At 44.9% G+C, this 23,335-nt stretch overlaps 1 protein-coding gene across 3 annotated transcripts in view; it reads left to right on the top strand.

Moving 5' to 3' along the window:
- Positions 1–23,335, top strand: part of ABCA12 (ATP binding cassette subfamily A member 12) — a 117,811-nt gene that overhangs the window by 35,209 nt on the left and 59,267 nt on the right. For all 3 annotated transcript variants that reach the window (XM_054069548.1, XM_054069547.1, XM_054069549.1), the window contains exons 3-14: positions 2,021–2,168; positions 5,592–5,680; positions 7,385–7,494; positions 8,657–8,842; positions 9,616–9,794; positions 13,285–13,397; positions 14,326–14,422; positions 14,552–18,700; positions 19,291–19,406; positions 21,244–21,350; positions 22,771–23,024; positions 23,138–23,250. In XM_054069548.1, coding sequence (XP_053925523.1) covers positions 7,465–7,494; positions 8,657–8,842; positions 9,616–9,794; positions 13,285–13,397; positions 14,326–14,422; positions 14,552–18,700; positions 19,291–19,406; positions 21,244–21,350; positions 22,771–23,024; positions 23,138–23,250 — 5,344 coding nt within the window. In that variant the 5' untranslated portion in view covers positions 2,021–2,168; positions 5,592–5,680; positions 7,385–7,464. The remainder of the gene's footprint in view (positions 1–2,020; positions 2,169–5,591; positions 5,681–7,384; positions 7,495–8,656; positions 8,843–9,615; positions 9,795–13,284; positions 13,398–14,325; positions 14,423–14,551; positions 18,701–19,290; positions 19,407–21,243; positions 21,351–22,770; positions 23,025–23,137; positions 23,251–23,335) is intronic.

The following is a 23,335-nucleotide window of genomic DNA, read 5'->3' as shown; positions in this document are numbered from 1 at the left end:
ATTTATTGTCCTTGGTGCTCTGTGATTACTTGGAGCTGGCTCAGCCTGCCATTAACTGCTGGTGGCCTTGGGAGTGTTGAGGGAGCTTCCCACAGCAGGGAGAGCTCCAGCCTTCTCCTCTGGCAGGGAATCTCCTTTAGTTCTCTAGGGTGGTTCTCTGCTGAGGTATACAAGAGAATTGCAATAGCACTCAAAATGGGTGCCTTGGATTCTGCAGGTCTCAGTGGTCCTCTGTGCTGGTTGCTATCTGGCCTGAAGCAGCGGGAAATCTTGTGCTGAATCATGAGTTTTTGCATTTTGCCCCCGAAATGCACTGCACATTCATGATCTGTGACCAACTGTGCTGAGGAAAGAGTCGTAGAATGGTTTGGATTGGAAGGGACCTCAAAGCCCATCCAGATCCAGCCCCACATGCCACTGGCAGGGACACCTCCCACTGGATCAGGCTGCTCAAAGCCTCATCCAGCCTGGCCTTCAACACCTCCAGGGATACAGGACAGCCACCACTGCTCTGGGCAACCTGGGCCAGGGCCTCACTGCCCCCCTCATGAAGAATTTCTTCCTAAATTCTAATCTAAATCTTCCCCCTTCCAGTTTAAAGCCATTCCCCCGCATCCTGTCTCGCCAAGCCCTTGGAAAAAGCCCCTCCCCAGCTTTCCTGGAGCCCCTTTCAGCACTGGAAGCTGCTGTAAGGTCTCCCCAGAGCCTTCTCTTCTCCAGGCTGAACAACCCCAACTCTTTCAACCTGTCTTCCTAGCAGAGATGCTCCAGCCCTTGGATCTTCTTTGCAGCCTCCTCTGGCCCTGTTCCAATGATTCCATGGCCTCCTTATGTTGTGGATAAAGCTCAGCAAAGTCAAGTTTCCTTTAAAGACACTGACGGCCGTGTGTTCCAGCTAGCACTGCCATCCGCTTTGGGGACATCTGTTTTGTGACAATTGTTATAATTGATAAATGTAGTACAGATGTATTATGGTGTCCTTATTGGATGGTTTGGAGATGAAGCTGTTCCTGGGCAAGAGTCACGGGTCATCTTTGGAGACTGAAGAGCAAAGTAATCAATTACCCCAATCCTGCCTTCAGGCCTTCTGTGAATCTGTCCCTTTTCCACTGCAGAATTAATAGCAATGTCCTTAGCAGGGTAATTTTCCAAATGATTATTTAAAATAATGTGTTGCTGGGATCCAGCAAGAGAGTCTTGAGATTTATTAAAGCGTTTGTCACTGGGAGGAAAAGCAGCCGGTGATCTCTTTGAGCTGGCAGTGAGCCGCACAGGGCAAGTGGCACATAAAGCACAGAAGTCTCTAATTGCTCAGGTCCACTCCGTGTTTGCAGAAGTGGGAGACAGGGACATACATCTCGCTCCTCTGTGCTGGCTGCCGGCATCACAGGTCACCGAGCAGATGGTGCGGGAGCTGCTTGGGGATGGCAGGAGGCATGGAGGGGGTGGAGGTGATGGATTGCTCCTCTCCTTTCCCTGGGCAGGTCTGCACAAAAAGCGAAGGAGGTTTTTTGGTTCTGGAGTTGTTGCCCCTTCCTGTGGTGAAAGCTGAGACAAAGCCCTGTTTTAGCAGCCTGACTTGGAACTGAAGCTGGTGGCTTTGCATAGACACTGATCCAACCAAACCTTGATGAACACGCTCTTACGGGTGCTTTAGCGTACTCTGGCCATGTGCCTGCCCTTATTTCATTGTATTTTTTAAAGGCAGAATCGGGATACCAAAAACCTAAGGTGCTTTTGTCATCTCTTGCCTGTTTCTTGCATTTTGGAGCGGAGGGGGCAAGCTTGATTCTTTTTCCTATTAAATGGCCTTTCATGGCTTTGTCAGTGTAGAGGAAGAGCTTCTGGTAGGATTTGGCAGATAATGCTACCAGGGTGGACTAAAAGAGCCTCAGTGAAACAGAGAATCAGTCCTGTGGCTTGGGAAGACAGAGTGGCATGAACAGGTAGAAACACATGACAAAAAAAAAAAGTCTATGTTTACATCATAGTAATGGAATTTTTTTTCTTCTTCCTGCAGGTTATCTTGCACCCCGAAACCTTCCCAGTGCAGGCTTCTTCCCATTCCTGCAAACTGTGCTGTGTGATTCAGATGCCAGATGTAAAGACGCACCATACACCCTGCAAGATCTGCTGCCAAGACTTAATGACATCTCATCTCTCAGGCTGTAAGGGAATCTGGATGTATCTGGGTATTACAGGCTGCAAAGCAGAACTCGCTTTGAGGTGGAGGGAGCAGCTGTACCTATGTGTACTCACTAAGAGTGTCCACAACAGATGTATCTCAGATATCGGGATACTTAGAAACGAGAATATGGGACACTAAGAATGTTCATATCAGGGGCAGCTATCAATAATGAGTCAAATGATCCAGGCTTGAGATTAGAAGAGCATTTTACTCCCTGTGAAAAAATGCTTCTGCTCACCCAGATGAGAGCAAAGAAACTTCTTTTGTGTGATGGTAGGTCAGGTCCTGCAGGGTGTGAGTGAATAAGGCTTGCACTAAGAGCAGGCCACTGTGCTGATCTGCCACTGTGGCAATGGGTTCAGGGTGCCATGGGTGGAAGTGACAAATGTTCCCCACAAGTTGGAGGTACACTTGTCCTGGAGCACCTCCTTTTTCAATAGATCCTCCAGGTGCCGATCAGAATGGTGCTTAGCGACGTGGTTTAGTGCTGGACTTGGCAGTGTTAGGTTTACAGTTGGACTTGATGGTCTTGAAGGTGTTTTCCAATCTAACAGTTATGTGATTCTGTGGGTGTCCTCTCTGCAAGTCATCAAACATATCAGGAAACGTGGAAGTAAAGAATCAATTTTTGCCTACAAAAGGGTGTAAATTTGCAACGTGGAGCTGGCTGGGCATGTTTTGTTAGGAATGCCAGTTTGTTGAAATTGAAACGTTTGGTGGAGGCATTTCAGTTTCATTGATTTTCCAGATGAAGCCAAGTGGCATTTGCTTTGGGACACGCTAGCCAGGGTTGCGTCTACATCTTGACAGCCAGGTTCTGGCACACCTCTGAGGAACATGCTGCTCTGAGGCCTGGCTACTTAACGGAGAGCTCAAAATCTGGGCATCTCACATACAAGGCCTCTTGTTACCTCCCTTTCAGGTGAGAGGCTGCTCCACGGTGGCCATATCAGAGCCTCAAAATTCCCCTTGACCAGAGCTTGGATTTGAAGAGCTAAGATGGGCCCCGTGCCTTCCACCAGAGAGCCCATCAGGCAGGATGGGGGATGCTGGGGTCAGTAGCTCCTCAAAGGTCCTTCTTCGCCAGTGCAGAGGGACTGGCATTTCCCAGGCTGAACGAATCATCAGGATCTCTCCATTGGTTAGAAGGAATCTGAATGACTAAATACATGTATGACTGAAGTTACGCAAAGAGAATCCTAATCAAATTCAAGGTCACACAGCAGAAGAGGGCAGAGCCGCACAGAGACTGGATGCCTGGATTCGCAGCTCCTCACTCCTTTCCCCAGTGTCATTGTTTTTTCTTGGGCATGCTAAACAATGGTTAATTTAGGGCATTGAAATGAAGAAATGGGAACTTCTAGTGCCAAAGCTGGAGTTTCAATAGCTACATCTCCATGGGTTTCAATAGCTACATCTCCTCCTTGATTTCTCTTTTTCGTTTCTGTACAGCTGTTTAGGAAATAAGTGGCTTTCCCCGCCAACTGAAAATCAAAGGATTTGGCCAAAATATAGCTGAAGTCACACAAGTTATTAATAATTATCTTGACCGCTATTGCTGCTAAAAGTTGGCTGCGTGAAGTACCGCACGACTATGTGGAGCGCCTACCGTTGTGTGATCAATGTCAGCTTTAGAAATACATTGTATTGAACAAGAAAAAATGCATTCAGTAGCCACAGCAAATCTAGCAGGATGCAGCAGAGTGTAAAACCTCAGCAGAAGGTAGGGGAGATTTTCAGAAGCCAACATGAAGCCCAGAAGGCCAACTGTATCATAGGCTGCATCCAAAGTAGCGTGGCCAGCAGGGCAAGTGAGGGACTTCTGCCCCTCTACTCTACTTTCTTGAGACCCTGTCTGAAGTCCTGTGTCCTATTCTGGAATCCTCAACATAAAAAAGGATCTAGAACTGTTGGAACAGGTCCAGAGGAGGCCATGAAGATAACGCGAGGTGTGGAGCACCTCCGATATAAGGACAGGCTGAGAGAGTTGGGGTTGTTCAGCCTGGAGAAGAGAAGGCTCTGGGGAGGCATTAGAGCAGCTTCCAGTACTGAAAGGGGCTTCAGGAGAGCTGGGGAGGGACCCTTTACAAGGGCCTGGAGTGATAGGACGAGGGGGAATTGCTTTAAATTGGAAGGGGGAAAATTTAGATTAGACCTTAGGAAGAAATTCTTCACAATGAGGACGGTGAGACCCTGGCCCAGGTTGCCTAGAGAAGTGGTGGCTGCTCCTTCCCTGATGGTGTTCAAGGCCAGGTTGAATGGGGATTTGAACAGCCTGATCCAGTGGGAAGTGTCCCTTCCCCTGGCAGAAGGTTGGAACTGGATGGGCTTTGAGGTCCTTTCCAACCCAAACCATTCTATGATTCTGTGAATAGATGCAACTCTGCCTCAGAAGCAGAATCACCAAGGGTGAGTTTCTCATGAAGGCAAAGTGTTTGAGCTGTCACCCTTCACTGTCTGGATACGTTATTGTGTAATGTTCTGGAGTTTGTAATATTCAGCTGACCTAGACTGGGTTTTTTCCCCTCCCATTGTGCAGCACGCTGAAGCTACAAGTACACAAATGGAGGTCAACACCATGTTCCACTGTTCCTTTTCCCCTCAAGTCAAATGTTTGGGAAGGATGAAGTAAGGTGCTGGTGTCTTGAAGGGTTTTATGGTACAGACATGCAGCCTACGGTTGGAGCTCAGAGCTGTTCCAGCTTATAGCAAAGCCTCCCTGCTCAGTCCTCCAGGTGTCATTAACAGAGCCACAAAGTTCTGCACCATTTCTTCTGCTGAGAGTATGTTAGTGGAGGACTTGATACAGTGAGGCCTTCTTTCTAGAAGTGGGAATCTGTTTAAGATGACCAAATACGGATGCAAACTGGAGAGGGGCAGATTTAGACTAGACATTAGGAAGAATTTCTTCACAATGAAAGTGGTGAGGCGCTGGAACAGGTTGCCCTGGGAAGTTGTGGATACCCCATCCCTGGAGGTGTTCAAGGCCAGGTTGGATGGACCTTGGGCAGCCTGATCCAGGGGGATGTCCCTGCCCGTGGCAGGGGGGTTAGAACCGGATCATCTTTAAGGTCCCTTCCAACTCAAACTATCCTACGATTCTAAAATACATCTGTCAAGCCTTGCCTGTCCTTGGTGTCCCTGCAGAGCAGGCATGAATGTGGTCCCCTCCATGTGTCTCATGTTTGAGGACGCTGCAATGTGCTTCCCCAAAATACATCCCAGGCCTCTAGAAGGAACCAGACTTTTGCACAACCTAGACTTCAACACACCTGCTGTGAAATCCAATCATAGACCTGTTCTGAATCATGCAGTAGTTAAATATAAGCTTAATAATATGAAATTCTGGGAGTTGTTCCAAGTTCATTTAATTTTTTCTTTCTTTTCTTCTTCCTTCCCTTAGTAAGCGGAGGAGCCCATCCAGTGCAGAGAATGACAACCGTCCAGCACCATGGAATACAGAGGTTCCTAAAAGCAGAAACGCTTCGCTGGGTAGGTTATTCATACAATTGTTTGTCTAGAAAAGACCTTTGAAATTCTAGAGTCCAACCATACCTGTCCACTACTGAACCAGATCACTGAGCAACTCATCTGCCTGTCTTTTAAACATCTCCAGGGATAGGGACTCCACCACCTCCCTGGGCAGCCTCTGCCAGTGCTCAAAAACCCTTTTGGTGAAGAAATTTTTCCTGATGTCCAATCTGAACCTGTCCTGGCACAACTTGACGCCATTTTTCTCTCATCCAATCACTTGTCAGTTGGGGAGAGAGACCAGCCCCCACCTCGCTACAATCTCCTTTCAGGCAGTTGCAGTGATGAGGTCTCCCCTCAGCCTCCTTTCACTGCTGTGTGAAGTTCTGGTCTAAAAAGGTTGATCTTTGAAGTTCTTTGGACAGAGATGCAATTCCTAGAGCACTACGAAAATGATTTATGTGTTCTACGTAGACCGTGGCCATGACATTAGTGTAAATTCTTGGGAACAATTACAAGTAACTTTTGGGGGAAAAGACTTCTGGAATTTGGCTGAGAAACTAGAATTAAATTGTTGTGCTTCACAGGAGCAGTGCAAGATTGCAGACTGTTTGGACATTAATTAAAGACCTGGCTATTTATGGAATATTACCCTTTTACTGCCCACAAATTATCCATAAACAGCTTATGATGTTTTTCAAATGTATTTCTTATGCACAGTTATCCAGCAAATAAGTCTTCTTCTGTGCCACAGTGGATATTTATTGTTGGTGATGTTCTCCTTTGCGCTTCCTTTCCTGAAGGAACTTTCAGATTTAAATTTTCCATAAAATCATTACAATTATTATTTATTGATGGTAATGGCTAGTGCTATCTGCAAGCCGTTGTGATGGATGGCCCTTTCTTCAGGGAGCTCGTCATCAATTGGATGCTCATGGATTTACGTTCGATGGCTCTTCTGCCCCAGCATTTTACTGTATCAATTAGCATTCCTGCTAAACGCACTCACTCTTCAGCACAGCACAAAAGGGTCTGAGCACAGAGGCGTGGGGGGAAAAATGTCATCAATTAATAGTCGTGGGAGTTATCAGCTCATTTTGATGGCTGTGGATGGTCGGGAAGGAGTTCAGTTCTATATCTTATTTCAAAAGTCAGCTTCTGCTGGTGTGAACTGGCGTAGCTCCTTTGGTTCCAGTGAGCGGTAGCGTTTGAGAGCACAGCTCCATGTGAGTGTCGGCTTTGGTGTGCCTCACCTGGGCACCTGGTGGTGTGCCTCTGTGTATCGTGGGCAGCAGTGCTCCAAATCCGTGTTGGAGCTGTTTCTGAGTAACAAGTGCCACTCCCGGGTGCCAAAGACACCTGGAGAGCTCTCCCTTACTTGAGCTGATGTGGGCTTTCTTGTGAGGCTCCCTGTCCCTCTTCCTGCGTGGGGGAGTTGCAGGACTGGAGAAGAGAGGTGAGAATTAAAGTCTACCTGCAAGCAGATAATTAAATGCTTATAATTTTTTAAAAAGTTACAGAAGGAAATAATGTAATCCAGGATTTAATTACATCAAAAACCCCTTACGTAACTAATTACGGGATACCATTGGCTGTACATTTGGAAACAAATTAATAATGATGGCACCTCCAAACCTGTAGTCAGCTATCCTATGTCATAGTTTAATGTTGCAAAGGGGTTGAAGGACATTAAGTAATATACAGTGTTTCGAATTGTTATTGCAGCATTTGGGGATTTGGTATCTCATGGAGAAAAAGCTCTTTGGAATATTTCATCACCATCCAACTTGACTTCCAGCATCAACATGTTAAACAAAATCCTCACTTTTGGGAAGGTAAGTCTGTATCTGCCAAACAGCTGAGTGTGAGTATTTATGTATTTGAAGTCATAGTTGAAGAGTTAGAAGCTCAAAGTACAAACATAGAGCTTTTATAGCTTTTGGATCTCCCCTGTTATGTGCAAGTGCTTTATTTTGGGAAGTGAAAGACAGTTATTGTGAGTGGACTTCTAAGCTCTGTGGTAGGTGTATTATTCTCTAAATAGATGTCAGATGAACCAGACACTTTGGGACATAATACCATGGATTACCACATACACACAATACCCTGAGATATTTTGCCCAAAACTTGCGTTGGTTAAGGTGTTTGTTTTATATGGAATTAAAGAACCGATGGTACAGGCTTTGCCAGTGAAATCTTTATTTGTCCACGGTAGCCCTGCAGTGGCATCAGAGGCTCTGTGTGTTTATTGTATGGACAGTAACGATGCAGAGGAACAACTCTGTTACGGGAGCTTAGGACCACGTAATGGACACCAACTACACTTACAGAATCATAGAATAGTTTGGGTTGGAAGGGACCTTAAAATCCATCTAATTCCAACCCCCTTGCAATGGGCAGGGACGCCTCCCACTGCATCAGGCGTCCCAAGGCCCATCCAGCCTGGCCTTGAACACCTCCAGGGATGGGGCAGCCGCAACTTCTACGGGCAACCTGTGCCAGGGCCTCACCACTGTTGTGGTGAAGAAATTTCTCTTTATGTCTAGTCTAAATCTGCCCCTCTCTGGTTTATACACATATTGCCCCTCGTCCTATCACCACAAGCCTTTGTGAACAGTCCCTCCCCAGCTTTCTTGTAGCCCCTTCAGGTACGGTAAGGTCACTATAAGATCTCCTTGGAGCCTTCTCTTCTCCAGGCTGAACAAGCCCAACTCTCTCAGCCTGTCCATGTATTGGAGGTGCTCCAGCCCTCCTATGTTTTTGTCTTAAGGCCTACAAACACTTACACACATGTTTCTCATTGTCTATATGAGGAGTTTGAGGGATTTCAGTGACTCTGTTCACCTCTTAGAATTCTATATATGTGGGCGTGCTTGTAATGACAGTGCTTTTCAGATGTCACTACTACCCCTTAGAAACATCTCATCACTGCATTTAAAACCATCCCAAATAGAGTATTGCTTTAAAACTACCTTTAACATTGCATCTTGCTTTTAGAGCCAGACCCCGTATTCAACTGCAGCAAATCTCAAAGTTATTCTGTGTGAGATCTTGTCGCCGTACATAGCACATCCCGATCTCACTGAGGAGAAGATGGCAGCCAATATCCACCACATGTTCTGTTTTACCGACTCGTCGCTTCTAGAGGCGTTAGCCCAAGAGTTCAGAAGTCAGCTCTCTCAGGTAAGTGCCTGGGACCTTTCTGAAGTGAGTATCTCTGTTAGTTCATGCATGTTATTGCAGTATTTGGGAGACAGAACAGGACTCCACCTGGCTAGGAGGTGCTCATGTCTACACCTAAGTGGATAAAGAGCATGATGGCGCTGAGGTACTTCTTGTGAGTGGGATTAGCCCAAAGACCTTGGACTTGAGTTCACAGCTCAGAAAGGCAGGGACATCACCTGATGACCTCTGAGTGTTCTCACCATGCCTCGGTCTTGTTTCTCCTCTTTATTTGCCCGTAGGTAGAATAGTATGAGAATGTGGTATAAATAAGAATATTTAAAGCTAGGAGAGGCAATAAATTTAATCCTGTATTACCTCAGCTGCATCACTTCATCCAATAACTCCTGCATCTGATCCAACAATTTATGATTGAAGCAGGTACTTGTCTTTGGGGTAAGCTATATAATTAAAGCAAATGAATCCTTTAAAGGTAATGCCTTCTTTTTTGCCAAGGTGAGGATTGATATTCATTTTTCTTGTACTCCTGGTCTTTGGACTGTTTGGGACATTGTGAATCGTAGGGCTTGTCTAAACAGAGAATTTATTGTATAATCTGAGGTGTGAAGGTAAAGCACAGTCACTCTCTCCGTTATTGCCTGTCACAAGAGTCTTTTGAATGTATTGTTTGTAGAGTTGTCTACAAGTGCAGCGCAAGCTGAAAAACATAAAAAGACCCACTGGCAACAAGAGTTCTTGTTCTTAAATAACTTTTTGGCTTGTTATTTGTTAAGGTGCAACACAACCCACAGTACCAGGCAGCGTTCGTCAAAGAAATGGTCTCATTTCTAACGCTCGTCTCCCAAGTGCAGAATGACACCTCCCTGTGGCATCTCCTTTTGCTCGCCCCGGATGTGTTTCAGGGAAGCATGGAACTGCAAGACATAATTGATTTCCTTCAGGATCCAAGCAGGTAAAACTACAGAAAATACGCTGGCACTGCAAGCTGATGGGTTTGTGTCTTGAACTGTAAGAACACGTCGCCTCTCGTCTTGAAGAAAGGGCCCTAGCTTAAAAGTGTGATTTATTTTGGGGATGAAATGGCTCCCTGCTAAGATATCTCTAAAGGTCTCTATGGACAGAGAGCAACGTTTTGATTTTCAATGACTCTTTAGTCACTTTTTAATGGGAGCTTGCTATAAACTCTTAGTTTTCTTCCAGCTTGCTTAGAGGCACTGTGAATGGTTGGACTCGATGATCCGGTGGGTCCTTTCCAAACTGGTGATTCTATGATTCTATGCCAAGGTGCAGATAGAAAGGGTGGTCTTTGGTCGGAGAAAGGCCTTCCTGGCTGGGTAGTTGTTATGCCCAAGACAGCAGCTGCTGGCTTTTTTTTTTTTTTCCCCAGAAAAGCATAGAGCAAATTTCAAGTCACTTTGGAAAACCTCAAGTGTTTGTAAAGAAGCCATAAATTCATTTAAAAAATAAATTAAAAGATTGGTTGCCCAATTTACCGCTGGTTTATCTTTCAAGTTTGATCCCAAGAAAGCAAAGTAGGGAGAGAGCCTGGTTCTTAGCAGATGGGGCTTTGAATATGTGTGACTTTAAGAAGAAGGTACCGGTTATGTTCAGTTGTACGAAAACCAGAACTGGCTTAATTACATTAATTAACTCTGCCAAAATATTTGATGCTGTATGCAGCTAGGACAGAACAAACTTGCCTTAAATGAGCTATCCTTGAGATCCCTTCCCTGGCCCATAGTTGGGCTAAACTCTCACTGATATCTATTCAATCAAGGGGTTAGTTACTCAAATGATTCCAAATAATTTACTGGATACATGATGGATGCTGCTATAAATTATTCTGAATAGTCACTATTACAGCACATGGAGAACAGCGAGCAACAGAGTGTTTTCAGACCTTGTTTTTTCCTCCTTGGAATATGAGCAATTGGGAAAACGTGCCAAAAGACATTGTAGAAACTTTGCCACTTTGATTACACCCAGACTTAGAGGGACTCCCTTTTCATCACTGGCCATGCAGATGGTCCAAGGGCTGGAGCACCTCCCATACAATGACAGGCTGAGAGGGTTGGGATTGTTGAGCCTGGAGAAGAGAAGGCTCCGGGGAGACCTTAGAGCAGCTTCCAGTGCTGAAAGGGGCTCCAGAAAAGCTGCGGAGGGACTATTTATCAGGGAGTGCAGGGATAGGGTGAAGGGGGATGATTTTAAGCTGAAAGAGTGGAGACTGAAGTGAGATCTTAGGAAGATACGTTTCCCTGTGAGCGTGGTGAGGTACTGGAGAGATTGCTCAGAGAAGCTGTAGATGCTCAATCCCTGGAGGGGTTCCAGGCCAGGTTGGATGGGGCTTTAAGCGACCTGATCCTGTGGGAGGTGTCTCTGCCCATGGCAGGGGGGTGGAACTGGATGGGCTTTGAGGTCCCTTCCAACCCAAACCATTCTATGATTCTTATTCTGTTTTGCAAAGTACTTAAACTGTGCATTTAATATCAGGTAATTTGCTGTGCAGCATTGTGAGAACTATTTGTAAGCTGCAACGTCTTTATCCTTAAAGGGGTCAGCAGCAGCGTGGCAAAAATTCTAATTGTATTCCGAGATGTTTTGTCCATGCTGCTGTTTCAGGATTATCACATTTGTTTGCGTTTACTGGCTTGCAGAATCCAGTCTGAGAACCAACACTGTTTGAGTGTCCGGGAAGAATTAATATTTACTGTGCTGCTCTGTTCTACAGCTGCAGAGCTGGGCAAAGTTATCACAGGCACAACAAAGAGGCACAGAGAATTTCATCACCAGAACTGTGCGGTGTTTTTATGCCTAGCATCTGGCAGCGTAAATGCATGAGTAAAGAGTTACTGCAAAGAGATTGCACAAACAGTATTTTTAATGATGCTTGCAAAAGCACATCTTGGCCAGCCTGACCGTGTCTTTTACTCAGGCAGTCCTGACCTCCTACCAAAATGCTGTACAGGGAAATTTTTGTAGTGTAAATGTGAGGATACTGAAGAAGAGAACTTTTGCTGATTGTGGCATCTGTGTCAACCGTCTGATAAACACCATGACTCTGAAACACTAACTTCAAACTCATGAATTTTATAGAAAGTTTAGGAGCGCTATTTATTACCTGCACAAACCTGGTTTACAGACTGAATTCATAAATGCTTCTGTTTGCTGCTTTGATTTTTTCACCTAAGTATGTAAGCTGAACCTTTTCATTAAAGCCAACAATCCTTCAAGACTGAGATAAAAGAGCACCACCACCACTGCTCGTTTCCAGAGCAGTGGTGGCTGCCCCATACCTGGAGGTGTTCAAGGCCAGGTTGGATGGGGCTTGGAGGTGTCCCTGCCCATGGCAGAGAGTTGGAACTGGATGGGCTTTAAGGTCCTTTCCAACCAAAACCATTCCCTGTTTGCCACCTTCTGATCTGTATGATACACGTCCACTTTTGGCAAGCTTATACATCTCCCCTCCCTGGCTCTAACATTGCTCAGCTAAATATGTCATTTATAACTGTAGATTCTTACCCCTCTAAAGCTCTTGCTAACAAGCACCTCTGCAGAACGGAATATTGAGTGCCAACTCCACAAAACCTGCATGGAGACATCATGTTAAATGAGGAGTAAAGAGATTCCTGGCTCTCTGTTCTCACTAGCAGTCTGTTCCTGCAAATCAGTATGTATTTATTCATGCCACGGAAATCAGCTCAGCTAGGTTCTGTGTGTATCACCTGAAGAACTTCAGGCAGGCGAGAGATTGTGCATTTCACAGTGACCCTGTGCGTACAGTGAAGAGCTACTTTTTATACAGGAGAAGCAAAAGGGACTAATAATCGCCGTGAAGTTCGCAGTAACCTGCACACGTTGAGCAGAATCTTTTAAAAGACTTCCTCTGTGAAACAATATGCCTGATTACCAGCTTGTTCTTTCCTAAGACTGAAAACCATTCCTTGCTTCCCCTGTCAGCCTGGTTATTGCAGTCTGAAAGAGGAAAGGAGAATTGGAAATGGTAACAGTTGTTTGTGATTGCAGATGATGTCTCCTGGGGATTCCTGCTCTCCCTGGAGCCTTGTCTGCTTTCTGCTTGGTTACTTTTAGGAGGAGAATCACCTGGAGCATTGAATCACTGGGCTGGCGTAGCATCTAGGTGTTTTTTAAGCCCTGTTGTGAGGGTTTAAGCTGTCCATACATTTTACATAACTAATAAGTGCAACACATATGTTTGTGCTAATACACCCCCCATGATTTTCCCATCAAAGTCTTTTGTATTTGTATTTTGTGCATGATCGAACAAATAATTAACAGTAGAGGCAATGTCTTGTCTGTCGGACAGTTTAAGAATGATAGGCTGTACTCCAGCTGGTTCCTATTTGAACACTTGTTTTATTTCTTCTCATAATCCTGTAACCACAATTTATTTTCCTTGTTGGTTTTCTTTTTCCTTTTAGTGTTCTGCTGGCAGCTCAGAATGTCTCTGCATCGCTTGTGAGTGATGATAGATTCCAAACTGTTCAGAATGAGGTTACAGATCTTCCATATTCCCTGAACTGCTCGGAGCAAGGTAAGACTCCTCCATACAGTCATATCTCTGCTGAAAACCTGTGGTGCTGCGGAGCAGCAAACTGCAGGCAAATGAGTAACCGTGCAGCTTGTGCACTGTTCGGAGCTCAGCATAATGAATTCTTATTTCAGCTTTTTACAAAATGAGTAAAATACCTCATTTGAAATGGAATTTTTCAGTAGACAGCGAATTAACATGAGTTTGTCTCAGTGGAAATGGGGAAGTGGTGATTTAGCCATTCCTCTAAACCCCTGCAAGCTTAGAGCAGAGGCTGAACCCTCGACATCCATCTCCAACTGAGGTTATGCGAACAGGCAAGGGAAAGATCCGGCATTTAAATGCTGCAAGGAACAGACGGATAAATGCCACCCATTCTCTGCTTGTTTGGTGGAGATTGCGGAAGCTGGGGTGGATGAGAAGAAAGCAGATTAATGAATGTCAGTAGGGAAAGCGTGGAGGTGTGGCTGCTGAGAGGTCTGGATGTGCAGGCACATCAAGATGAGTGTAACTGGCTATAGGAGGAGGCTGCAGGCAAAGGCTGGGTGCAAGCAGTGAAAAAAGCACTCCCAAATGAAGGGAAAGAAAGAATACTAAATGTTAGGCTGGCTTGTTCTGCATCACTGATGGTGAAGTGCTCTTAAAGCAGGAAGAAAGCTCCATTAGCACTCAGATCACAGAGGCGCTGGGCTCTTCCTGAGGTGGAAAACAATTTCAGCATAGGCAGATAGCATCCTGACTTCCTTAGGAAGGCCGGGAGGAGTTAGATCCCTATAGTGCAGTTGGATTTCTAACCAGGATCTTGTGTCATGCTGTAGGAGCCTGACTTCACACATGCATGTTATCTTGACAGATATGCCATACACAGCTCTTCTCAGCTTCCAGGCTAGGGTTATCTTCGCTAATAACACTCTTTACATGTTTGTTGTAGGTAAAGAAACAAGTTTGGTGACTAAATACGTTTGTAATCACTTTGTTAACTGGAAAGACAATCCAACTCTAGTATCTGAATTGGAGGAAGTTCTGAGGTAAGACATTAGTTAAAGGAATATTACTAACAGTGTAATTCAAATCTATGATCTTTGCTCTAAATCACTTTACATTTCCACTTGCATTGATTTCATATTCACTAAAATGCTTCTTTTCCCCCCCTCCAGAAAAATAAAGTCACCAGAGATTGGTGGAAAAGACTCCAAGAGGTCCATTAATTCAAATGATTTAGAAGCCGTACAAAAGGCTCTACATCGTTTAAAAGGCTTGGAGAAAAAAATGAATAGAAGTGAATTAAAAGGCCTAAGTCTATTCAGAAATTTGAAGAATGAAACATTACAGAAATTGTATGCGATTCTTGAACTGGGAATGAATCCACATCATGATTATAAATCAAAGGAACCATATAATAAGGAAATAATTGATGAAATCTATAACTTCACATCACTGCAATTATGGAATGACTTTAATGGAACTTCCGTTCTTGATATAATGACCCAATGGAAAGAAATTCAGCGTGCTTTAAAATTAGCTACAATGATTTGGAATCCAGTTCTGTTAAAGAATTCTAATTTTAGTACAGAGCAAACTGAGGATGCTCTCAAAATGTTGTTCTCCAGTAGCACACCATCATTTCTGAAAGACTTCAGAGACCGCTTAGATGGAATGCCAGAAATACCATCTTTGTTATCCGATTATCTGTTTAAGCCTGTGTCCTACAGAAACTTTCCAGACCAGCTCCTAGCTCTCCAGAAGGTGTTTTTCATAATGACAGGCACCAACATAGGTTATCAGTACCTTCTTATGCCCGTTTTTGAACTCATGCGGAAAGTAGAAAGTTCCATGGGTGAAGCCTGGTGGGATGAGTTCAACGCCTATTGGCGCATTGGGGAGGAACTGAGGTCCTTGAAGTGGAACAGCACATGGATCGCAGCCTATGGGCAGTTTTTAGAGGTATTAAATAGCCATTTAGAAAAGCTGAAGGATAATTCAGATAGTGCCTTCAGTGAACAATTGGATCGACTGTCAGAATTTGTAACAGCTGTGTTTAAAGACTTTGGGGAAAGCTCCGAAGTAGCCAATATCTCACTAGTCGCTCAGGCCATACAGAACACCTTGTACATATTAAAAGACCTACAGCTGAATTATAATGTCAGTAAATTAAAATCTATTAATCTTTTATTCAATTTTGACAATAAAACCTTTGCGGGCTTATCTGAACTTGTGAGGGCAGGAAGGGAAGTCCTTCATTATGCAAGTGCAAAGGAAGCTTCTAGTGAAGAAATAATTAGCTCCATCTATAACTTAACACATCGACTGCAGGAGTTCAGCCCATCTTCCTTAGAGCACGGTGCTTCACTGGAGGCAGAAGTTTGGGAGTTGTTGCACTTAGCCTTGAGTCCTTTCCTTGAGAACAGCGACAATGGTTATGGCACAGCCCTGAACTGCTCTGCTCAGGATGTGCTCCACATAACGCTTGAGATGCTGTTTGAAAATGCCACTCTAAGCGAGTCCTTAGCGAGGAGTTCCTGCCAAGCCCTCTTTGATTCCGTGGACGTGGAGGGTGGAACAACGCACAATGGCACCTTTACAGAGATGCTCCAGCTTGCCGTAAGAAACCTGAAACTGTCTCCAGAGTTTGCTGTTGTCTACCAGAACAGCAGTGAGCGTTTTTCCAAGGAGCTGTCATGCATGGTCCAGTCTCTGCAGTTTTGTCTGAGTTTCCTTTCCAAATTAAACCTTGTCTCTGAGGTGGAAAACTCCTGGATACAGGAGAAGGCGAGAGCCATGAGTGCTGTCACGGAGGGGCTGCTGCAAAGTAATGCTTCCTGCCCCATTCCGGTTGGGGATGTGGATGATGAGTTTCCATCTCAGCTTGTGAACATGCTCCTTCCTTTCATGCTGAATGAAACAGTGCTGAACTCCCTAAACTTCTCCAACAGCTCGGTGGAATGGCAGAGGCTGCCTGTATTTTCCAATCCGTTATCGACTGTCTCCAACTGGAACAGCAGTTTATACGAACTGCTGCAGGTGGGCCAAGATGCTTCCAACCAGTCTGAGTGGGGACATTTCTCATGGCTGTGGCACGCCGCTGGCAACTTGTTGACCACAAAGTGGAACCTAACAGAAGTGAATGAATATGTGAAGCTCCTGGAAACTATGAGGAAAGCTCTAATTCTTGTGGATTTTGGGGTAGCTCCTGGAAAAACCTTAGTACATCAGATCTTTCAGAAGTCTAGGGGAGCAATTAAATCCTCAGATCTGAATGATTTGTATAGTTTGTTAAAACTTTCTTTTGATTCAACATCTGCCACAAACAGCACGCTGGACTTGGAAAGAATAATTCAAGAAATAGTCCCACTCTATGAGGTTGGTGGTGAAGAATTGTTCTATTCTAAACCCTACGGAAAAGACAATCAAGATGTCCTAACCATGGCTGCAGTGATTTGGAATCGGGTCATTTTAAATGGGACTCATTTTAGTACAGAGAAAGCATGGGAGGTTATCAAAATGATTGCACTTCACGGCGTCTCGCTTGGAGACATTGAAAATTATCTCAGTGCAAATGCAACTGTATCGTCATTATTTTCTGACTTCTTGTTGACCCCTGAAACATCTGAACGTTTTGCAGAACAGCTCTTGTCTCTTGAGCAGCTTCTTGCTGCCACGGCAAAGGTGAATGCCAGCGATCCTCATCTGCTGATCTCCTCTTTGTTTAAGCTAATGCAGAAACTCCAGAGTTCTCTTCATGGAAGGCAAGGAATTGAACTTCATGATTTCTGGCAGATTGCTGAAATACTCCAGTCCATGAACTGGGAGAGCACAGACAGTCTCTCTTTCCAGTCACTTCTGGACATACTGCAAAATCAGTTTGGTACCATGAAAAATGACTCCAGTCCTCCTTTCAGTGAGAAGCTGAGCGAGCTGGAGAACTTGGCATCCTCCGTATTTGAGCTCTATAGCGAAGACTCCAGAGCAATCAACATCTCCAGGTACTTGCAAGCCATGCAAAAGAGTATCTTAATTTTAGAAGGTTTGCAGAAAAGTTACAATATCGGGGAGCTTGAAACTATCAACTTACTACTTAATTCTTGCATTAACTATACCCAGAGACTGGTTGAAATATGGAGAGCAGGAATGGAAGTCCTTCATGCCACCAACTTAAACAAAACATTGGAAGAAAAAATGGACATTATCTATCGCTTCTCACGTTCGCTGCTGCAGGAGTTCAGCCCATCTTCCTTAGAGCACAGTGCTTCACTGGAGGCAGAAGTTTGGGAGTTGTTGCACTTAGCCTTGAGTCCTTTCCTTGAGAACAGCGACAGTGGTTATGGCACAGCCCTGAACTGCTCCGCTCAGGACGTGCTCCACATAACGCTTGAGATGCTGTTTGAAAATGCCACTCTAAGCGAGTCCTTAGCGAGGAGATCCTGCCAAGCCCTCTTTGATTCCGTGGACGTGGAGGGTGGAACAACGCACAATGGCACCTTTACAGAGATGGTCCAGCTTGCCGTAAGAAACCTGAAACTGTCTCCAGAGTTTGCTGTTGTCTACCAGAACAGCAGTGAGCGTTTTTCCAAGGAGCTGTCATGCATGGTCCAGTCTCTGCAGTTTTGTCTGAGTTTCCTTTCCAAATTAAACCTTGTCTCTGAGGTGGAAAACTCCTGGATACAGGAGAAGGCGAGAGCCGTGAGTGCTGTCGCGGAGGGGCTGCTGCAGAGTAATGCTTCCTGCCCCATTCCGGTTGGAGATGTGGATGATGAGTTTCCATCTCAGCTTGTGAACATGCTCCTTCCTTTCAAGCTGAATGAAACAGTGCTGAACTCCCTAAATATCTCCAACAGCTTATCAGGCTGGGATAACCTGTCCGTGCTTCTCAGCATGGCACAGGATGAGCTCCACGTGACCGACCTGCTGCAGAGGCTCCAAGGTGCCTTCAACCTCACTGACTGGAGTTATTACTCAAGCATCTGGGATATGGTTGACAGTTTGCTGAACACCAGAAGGAATCTGACCGAAGTGGCTGCCTTTGCAAAGGTGTTGGAAGCAATGGCAAACAACGCTGTCAACAATGTGTCAGCTCTAGAAATCATAGAAGCCAGTCACTACGTAACCACGTGGTTGAACTTCTCTGATCTGCTAAATGAATTCAATATAAGTTCCAGTTTGGCTTTTCACTCCAACAAAACCAGTCTTGACTATGTGTTTGATATTGTCGCTCATCACTTCACTGTCATGGCAGAAGCCATCTACAACAAGACTATGCATTGGACTCAGGGGGACCAAACTCTGTCACCGACCAGTCTGATCACACGGTAAGTTTGCTCTTTGGGTGTTGTAATTGCATTTATGGGTAGTGACCACCATACTCTCATTCTGCATGAAAAACATGTCATTTTCTTTCAGTGGAGGGACTTAAGCTTGAAATCATCATTTAGGACGCTGGGTGTAATGTGGGTTAGATTGAAGAAGAAATTTCCACAGCTAAAAGTGGGGCTTCACACATTTTCTATGTTGGCCTGTATCACTCACACTGCAAGTAGAATCCTGTATGCCACTTGCCACTGGTGGCAAACTCTTTGAAAGCCCTTTGGGGTATGATTCTCTAATTTTTGATCCTTAGTCTCCCCTAGGCCTTCCCACCTGTGTCTTGGCCCCACAGCAATCCTTTTGAGTGTTTTCTTATACGTATGGTTTGTGAGTGAATGACAGGTTTGGGGAGATAACAGCAAAACGAATTGATGAAATAAAATTGTGAGGGTACCCGCTTGGGCGATATCATGGGAGACACATCTGGAATTCTTATTTATGCTGCCAAGGAGCAGCATCTCCACAGCTGACAGATTTCACTAATGTATCTTGTTTCTGAAAAAGAAGCTGATTGAAAATTCTATCTTATTTTCAGATTCCTGTTTTTAGAATTTGAAAACACCCTCTCACAGGTGACAGCGAACAGCAGCTATAGCCCTTACTTGATGTGTTTAATAAATGCCACTGGAGCTGAAGACAGTGAATTGACAGGTAATCATGATTTCATTAATGTTGAGGGACCTCAACCGGAATATGTTATGCCTGGCTTTTCGAAGTGTTTTCTCTAACGGTGGGAAGGAACGGTGCTACATGTTTTCATCTGCTGGCAATTAACCGGGGCTGTGAAACTTGGGAAGCCAGGTTCCTTTTTCATTTCAGTTATGTCACGTTGTGGATAGAACTTTTCCATCCAACTCTATCCAAAAGGCACGTGTACTCTTCGCTCTGTGATGACAGGTTGCTGGCACTTAGATAAAGAAATCTTAGGAATAGAAACCTATATTGCCTTCACAGCTTTATGTACCTGTAAGATGACAGCAGTTATTTTCGAGAGTTAACATGGTATTTCTCGTAGATATTCATCATCTGAGCTTATTGTAGAACTTGAGAGAGGTTTATCTGTTGACAGAACAGAGATATTGCATGTGCTCTGGAGGACACTGCCATAAACCTGGTTTCCAGGGTGCAGTGGATTTCTTTAGGAGCAAAGCACCTGCTTGGACTGGATCCATTAGAATCCAGTCTTGTGGATTGACCCTGGCTGGGTGCAAGTGCCCAGCAAAGCCGTTCTGTCGCTCACCTTCTCAACTGGACACAGGCGAGAAAAGATAATGAAGGGCTCGTGGGTTGAGATAAAAGGACAGTGAGAGACCACTCACCAATTCCCGTCTCAGGCAAAATAGACTTGACTAAGGAAACTGAATTGAATTTGTTACCAAACAAATCAGAGCAGGATAATGAGAAATAAAAGCTAAATCTTAACAAGCTTTCCACCCACCCCTCCCTTCTTCCTGGTCTTAACTTCTCTCCCAAGTTATCTACCTCTCTCCTACCCAGAGGCACAGGGGAATGAGGAATAGGGATTGTGGTCAATTCATCACATGTCTCTGCCGCTCCTTCCTCCTTAGGGAGAGGACTCCTCACACTCTTCCTGTGCTCCAGTGTGGGGCCCCTCCCATGGGAGACAGCAATTCACAAACTCTTCAATGCTAGTCCTTCCCGTGGGCTGCAGTTCTTCACGAACTGCTCCAGCATGGGTCCCTTCCATGGTTACAGTGCTTCAGGAACAGACTGCTCCACTGTGGGTCCCTCTGGACCTGTCACAAATCTTGCCAGTGTACCTGCTCCAGCCTGGGCTCCTCTCTTCATGGGTCTGCAGGTTCTGCCAGGATCCTGCTGCCGTGTGGGTTTCCCATGGGGTCACAGCCTCTTTTGGGGATCCGCCTGCTCCACTGTGGATTTCCACGGGCTGCAGGTGGAGATCTGCTCCACTGTGGACCTCCACGGCCTATAGGGTGACAGCCTACCTCATCATGGTCTTCATAGGCTACAGGGGAACCTCTGCTCCAACGCCTGGCGCACCTCCTTCCCATCCTTCTCTGACTTTGGCATCTTTCTGCAGAGTTGTTTCTCTCACATTTTCTCCCTCCCCTCTCCCTCTACAGTTGTTGTTGTGCAGCAACTTCTTCTTATCTGTGTTATCCCAGAGGTGCTACCACCATCACTGATGGGCTTGGCCAGTAGTGGGTCCATCGTGGAGCCTACTGTCATTGGCTCTATTGGTCAGGAGGGAAGTTTCTAGCAGCTTCTCACAGAATCCCCCTCTGTAGTCTCCCTGCTACCAAGCCCTTGCCATGCAAACCCAGGACATCCAGATTACAACCCAGCTCTTGGTCTGTGATTTCAGAGGTCTTGAGCCGTTTGAATTAGGTGCAAAATAGCAACGCTTAGTAGGCGTCAGAATAAAAGTGCTAATATTCCCATCTGTGAAGTTTCTGCAAGTCTGGTGGTTTTGTCTCTAGTAACTTCTGTTTTCTTCTTTGCACAGAAAACATCACACTGCTTTTGAAGCAAACTCATCTGAAAAAGAACCCTTTTATGCAAAATAATACCTCTGAGAAACATTCATCCATACCAGAGCTCCTGAAGCTAAAAGTGAGTCTGCTTAAAATGCTGACTTGAAGGACATCCTGCAGTGATACAGGAATGTGCAATAGAGGTTTTGAAAAACAGCGTAAGGGGGGAAAAAAAGTTTCTTCAAAGAACGGCTGATAAAAAAGTAGGATTGAAACTATTTTCTGCCTGCATTTAAAGGTTGCCTTTTAACAGGGCTGAGGAACTTGTCCTTATAAGAGTCTCTCCCCAGCGTACACCCATTTTTCTGCCAAGGTAGATGTGTTCCTGTCTTCCTACTCTGTTGGTGGAATGGCTCCTGTTTCCCACCAACCATCTCAAAAGGATAAGCGCAACACAGACTCCTCATAAATCAATGCACCCGTAGTTTTAGAGTTCAGACATTGAGACTTAGCAAAGCACCTCGCAGGCCCGAGGTTGGTAGTCCCTGCTTCAGCTTCATTTGAGAAACATGTTGGGAGGAGGAACAAATAGCAGTTAGATACATCTACCCTGCTGAAAATCAGGGGAATTCTGTGTACCCCATTGGCAATTATAAGCACACTAAGTCAGCTGCCGCTGTGGCTAAGGAGCTACACCAACAGCGGCGTGGCTGGAGTCCATGTCCCCGCATGTTCCCTTAGCCCTGGCTGTCTCACAACACCGCAGCAGTCTCTGAGATTAAGCACCAAAGCTTCATGGATTTCCCTCAGTGGCTTGGGATGTGGCAGTGCCTCGTTTGGATAAAATGCTTCTTACACTCTACGTGCGTGACTGCGATAACGGCGCATGTGCACGTTATTCTATTTCTCTGAACAAGAAGCAGAATTCAAAAGCCTTTTTAAACAAAGATAACAGCATGCCATGCTGTTGCTGCTTACTCTATCCGCGACACGAATGCGATGAGCCTTTGTGACAGGTACTTATGGGCACAAACCAGGAAAGAGTTCTTCCTATGAGAGGCTGATATTGTAAATAGTGATGTCCAACAAGAGGGAAGCCCATAATAGGAGAGTAGGCGAAGGACTATCGTTTCACACAGGCAGAAGTCCTGACTTGTAGCCAACTCTATTTCATATGCCGTAGCAGAGGTGACCAGGTGGAATCTGAAAAGCTAAGCCTGTTGCACAGGAGAGATTTATTTGGCCTCTGGGAAGATTAATTGGTCAACAGCTAAGTCCAAATGGGGCATTGCTGCATGTTGGACAATGGAAATCATATGTTAAGCCTTGCAAGGTTTATTAGATCCTGTGCAATGTTGTGTAGCTACAAACTCATGTAGGAATGATTATTAGGAACCATTTCTTTGGAAACCTTTTGAATGAACTGAAGATATAGATTAAACTTTTAATCCTAACAAAAAATGAGAAGGGACAGCTCAACTCTTTAAAATTTGCCTTTTATATTTATCATCTGACTGATGTTTGTTCATTTGTCTTTTTTTCCAACATTTCCTTCGAAGATCTCTCACCTCCGGGATCTGACAACACTTCTTTGTGACTACGAGAGCTCTAAGTCAATTCAGCGTATTTGCCATCTCCCCAACGTTAGCTTCGGAGAACTGTGTGAGCAAAGCAAATCTCACGAGCAGTTCCTCGGTGCTATTGAACTGAGCAATCAAGTTGTGACCAATTTACTGGAGCATGGAACAATCTCCCAGGAGCTTCAAGATATACTGATCGGGGATACCACGACCATCCAGACACAAATGAAATGGTGAGACTCTCCCTCTGAGTTAGACTGCTTCAGTGTTCTATTTATGAGATGATAAAACAGCTTCTTGCCTTCGTGTTCTCAATTTTCTTGGTTGTTTTGTCTTTCTGATTTAGGTTTCAAGAAAGCGTACCGGAAATTGCTTTCTTTCAAGAGATTCCACGGGTTATGGATACTTTGAATTCCATGCTGAACGTCACTGAGAATTTAACCAATTCTAGCAAGCAAGGTAGTTTTCTGTATTTACTTTACAATGTTGGTAAACATTATTTCATCAGTATCATCATTTCTGCTGGGAATTCCTGGAGTTGTTT

The sequence above is a fragment of the Cuculus canorus genome, chromosome 6, assembly GCF_017976375.1.
Source record: "Cuculus canorus isolate bCucCan1 chromosome 6, bCucCan1.pri, whole genome shotgun sequence".
NCBI classification, from domain to species: Eukaryota; Metazoa; Chordata; class Aves; order Cuculiformes; family Cuculidae; genus Cuculus; species Cuculus canorus.
This window is presented reverse-complemented; position numbering and strand designations above follow the sequence as displayed.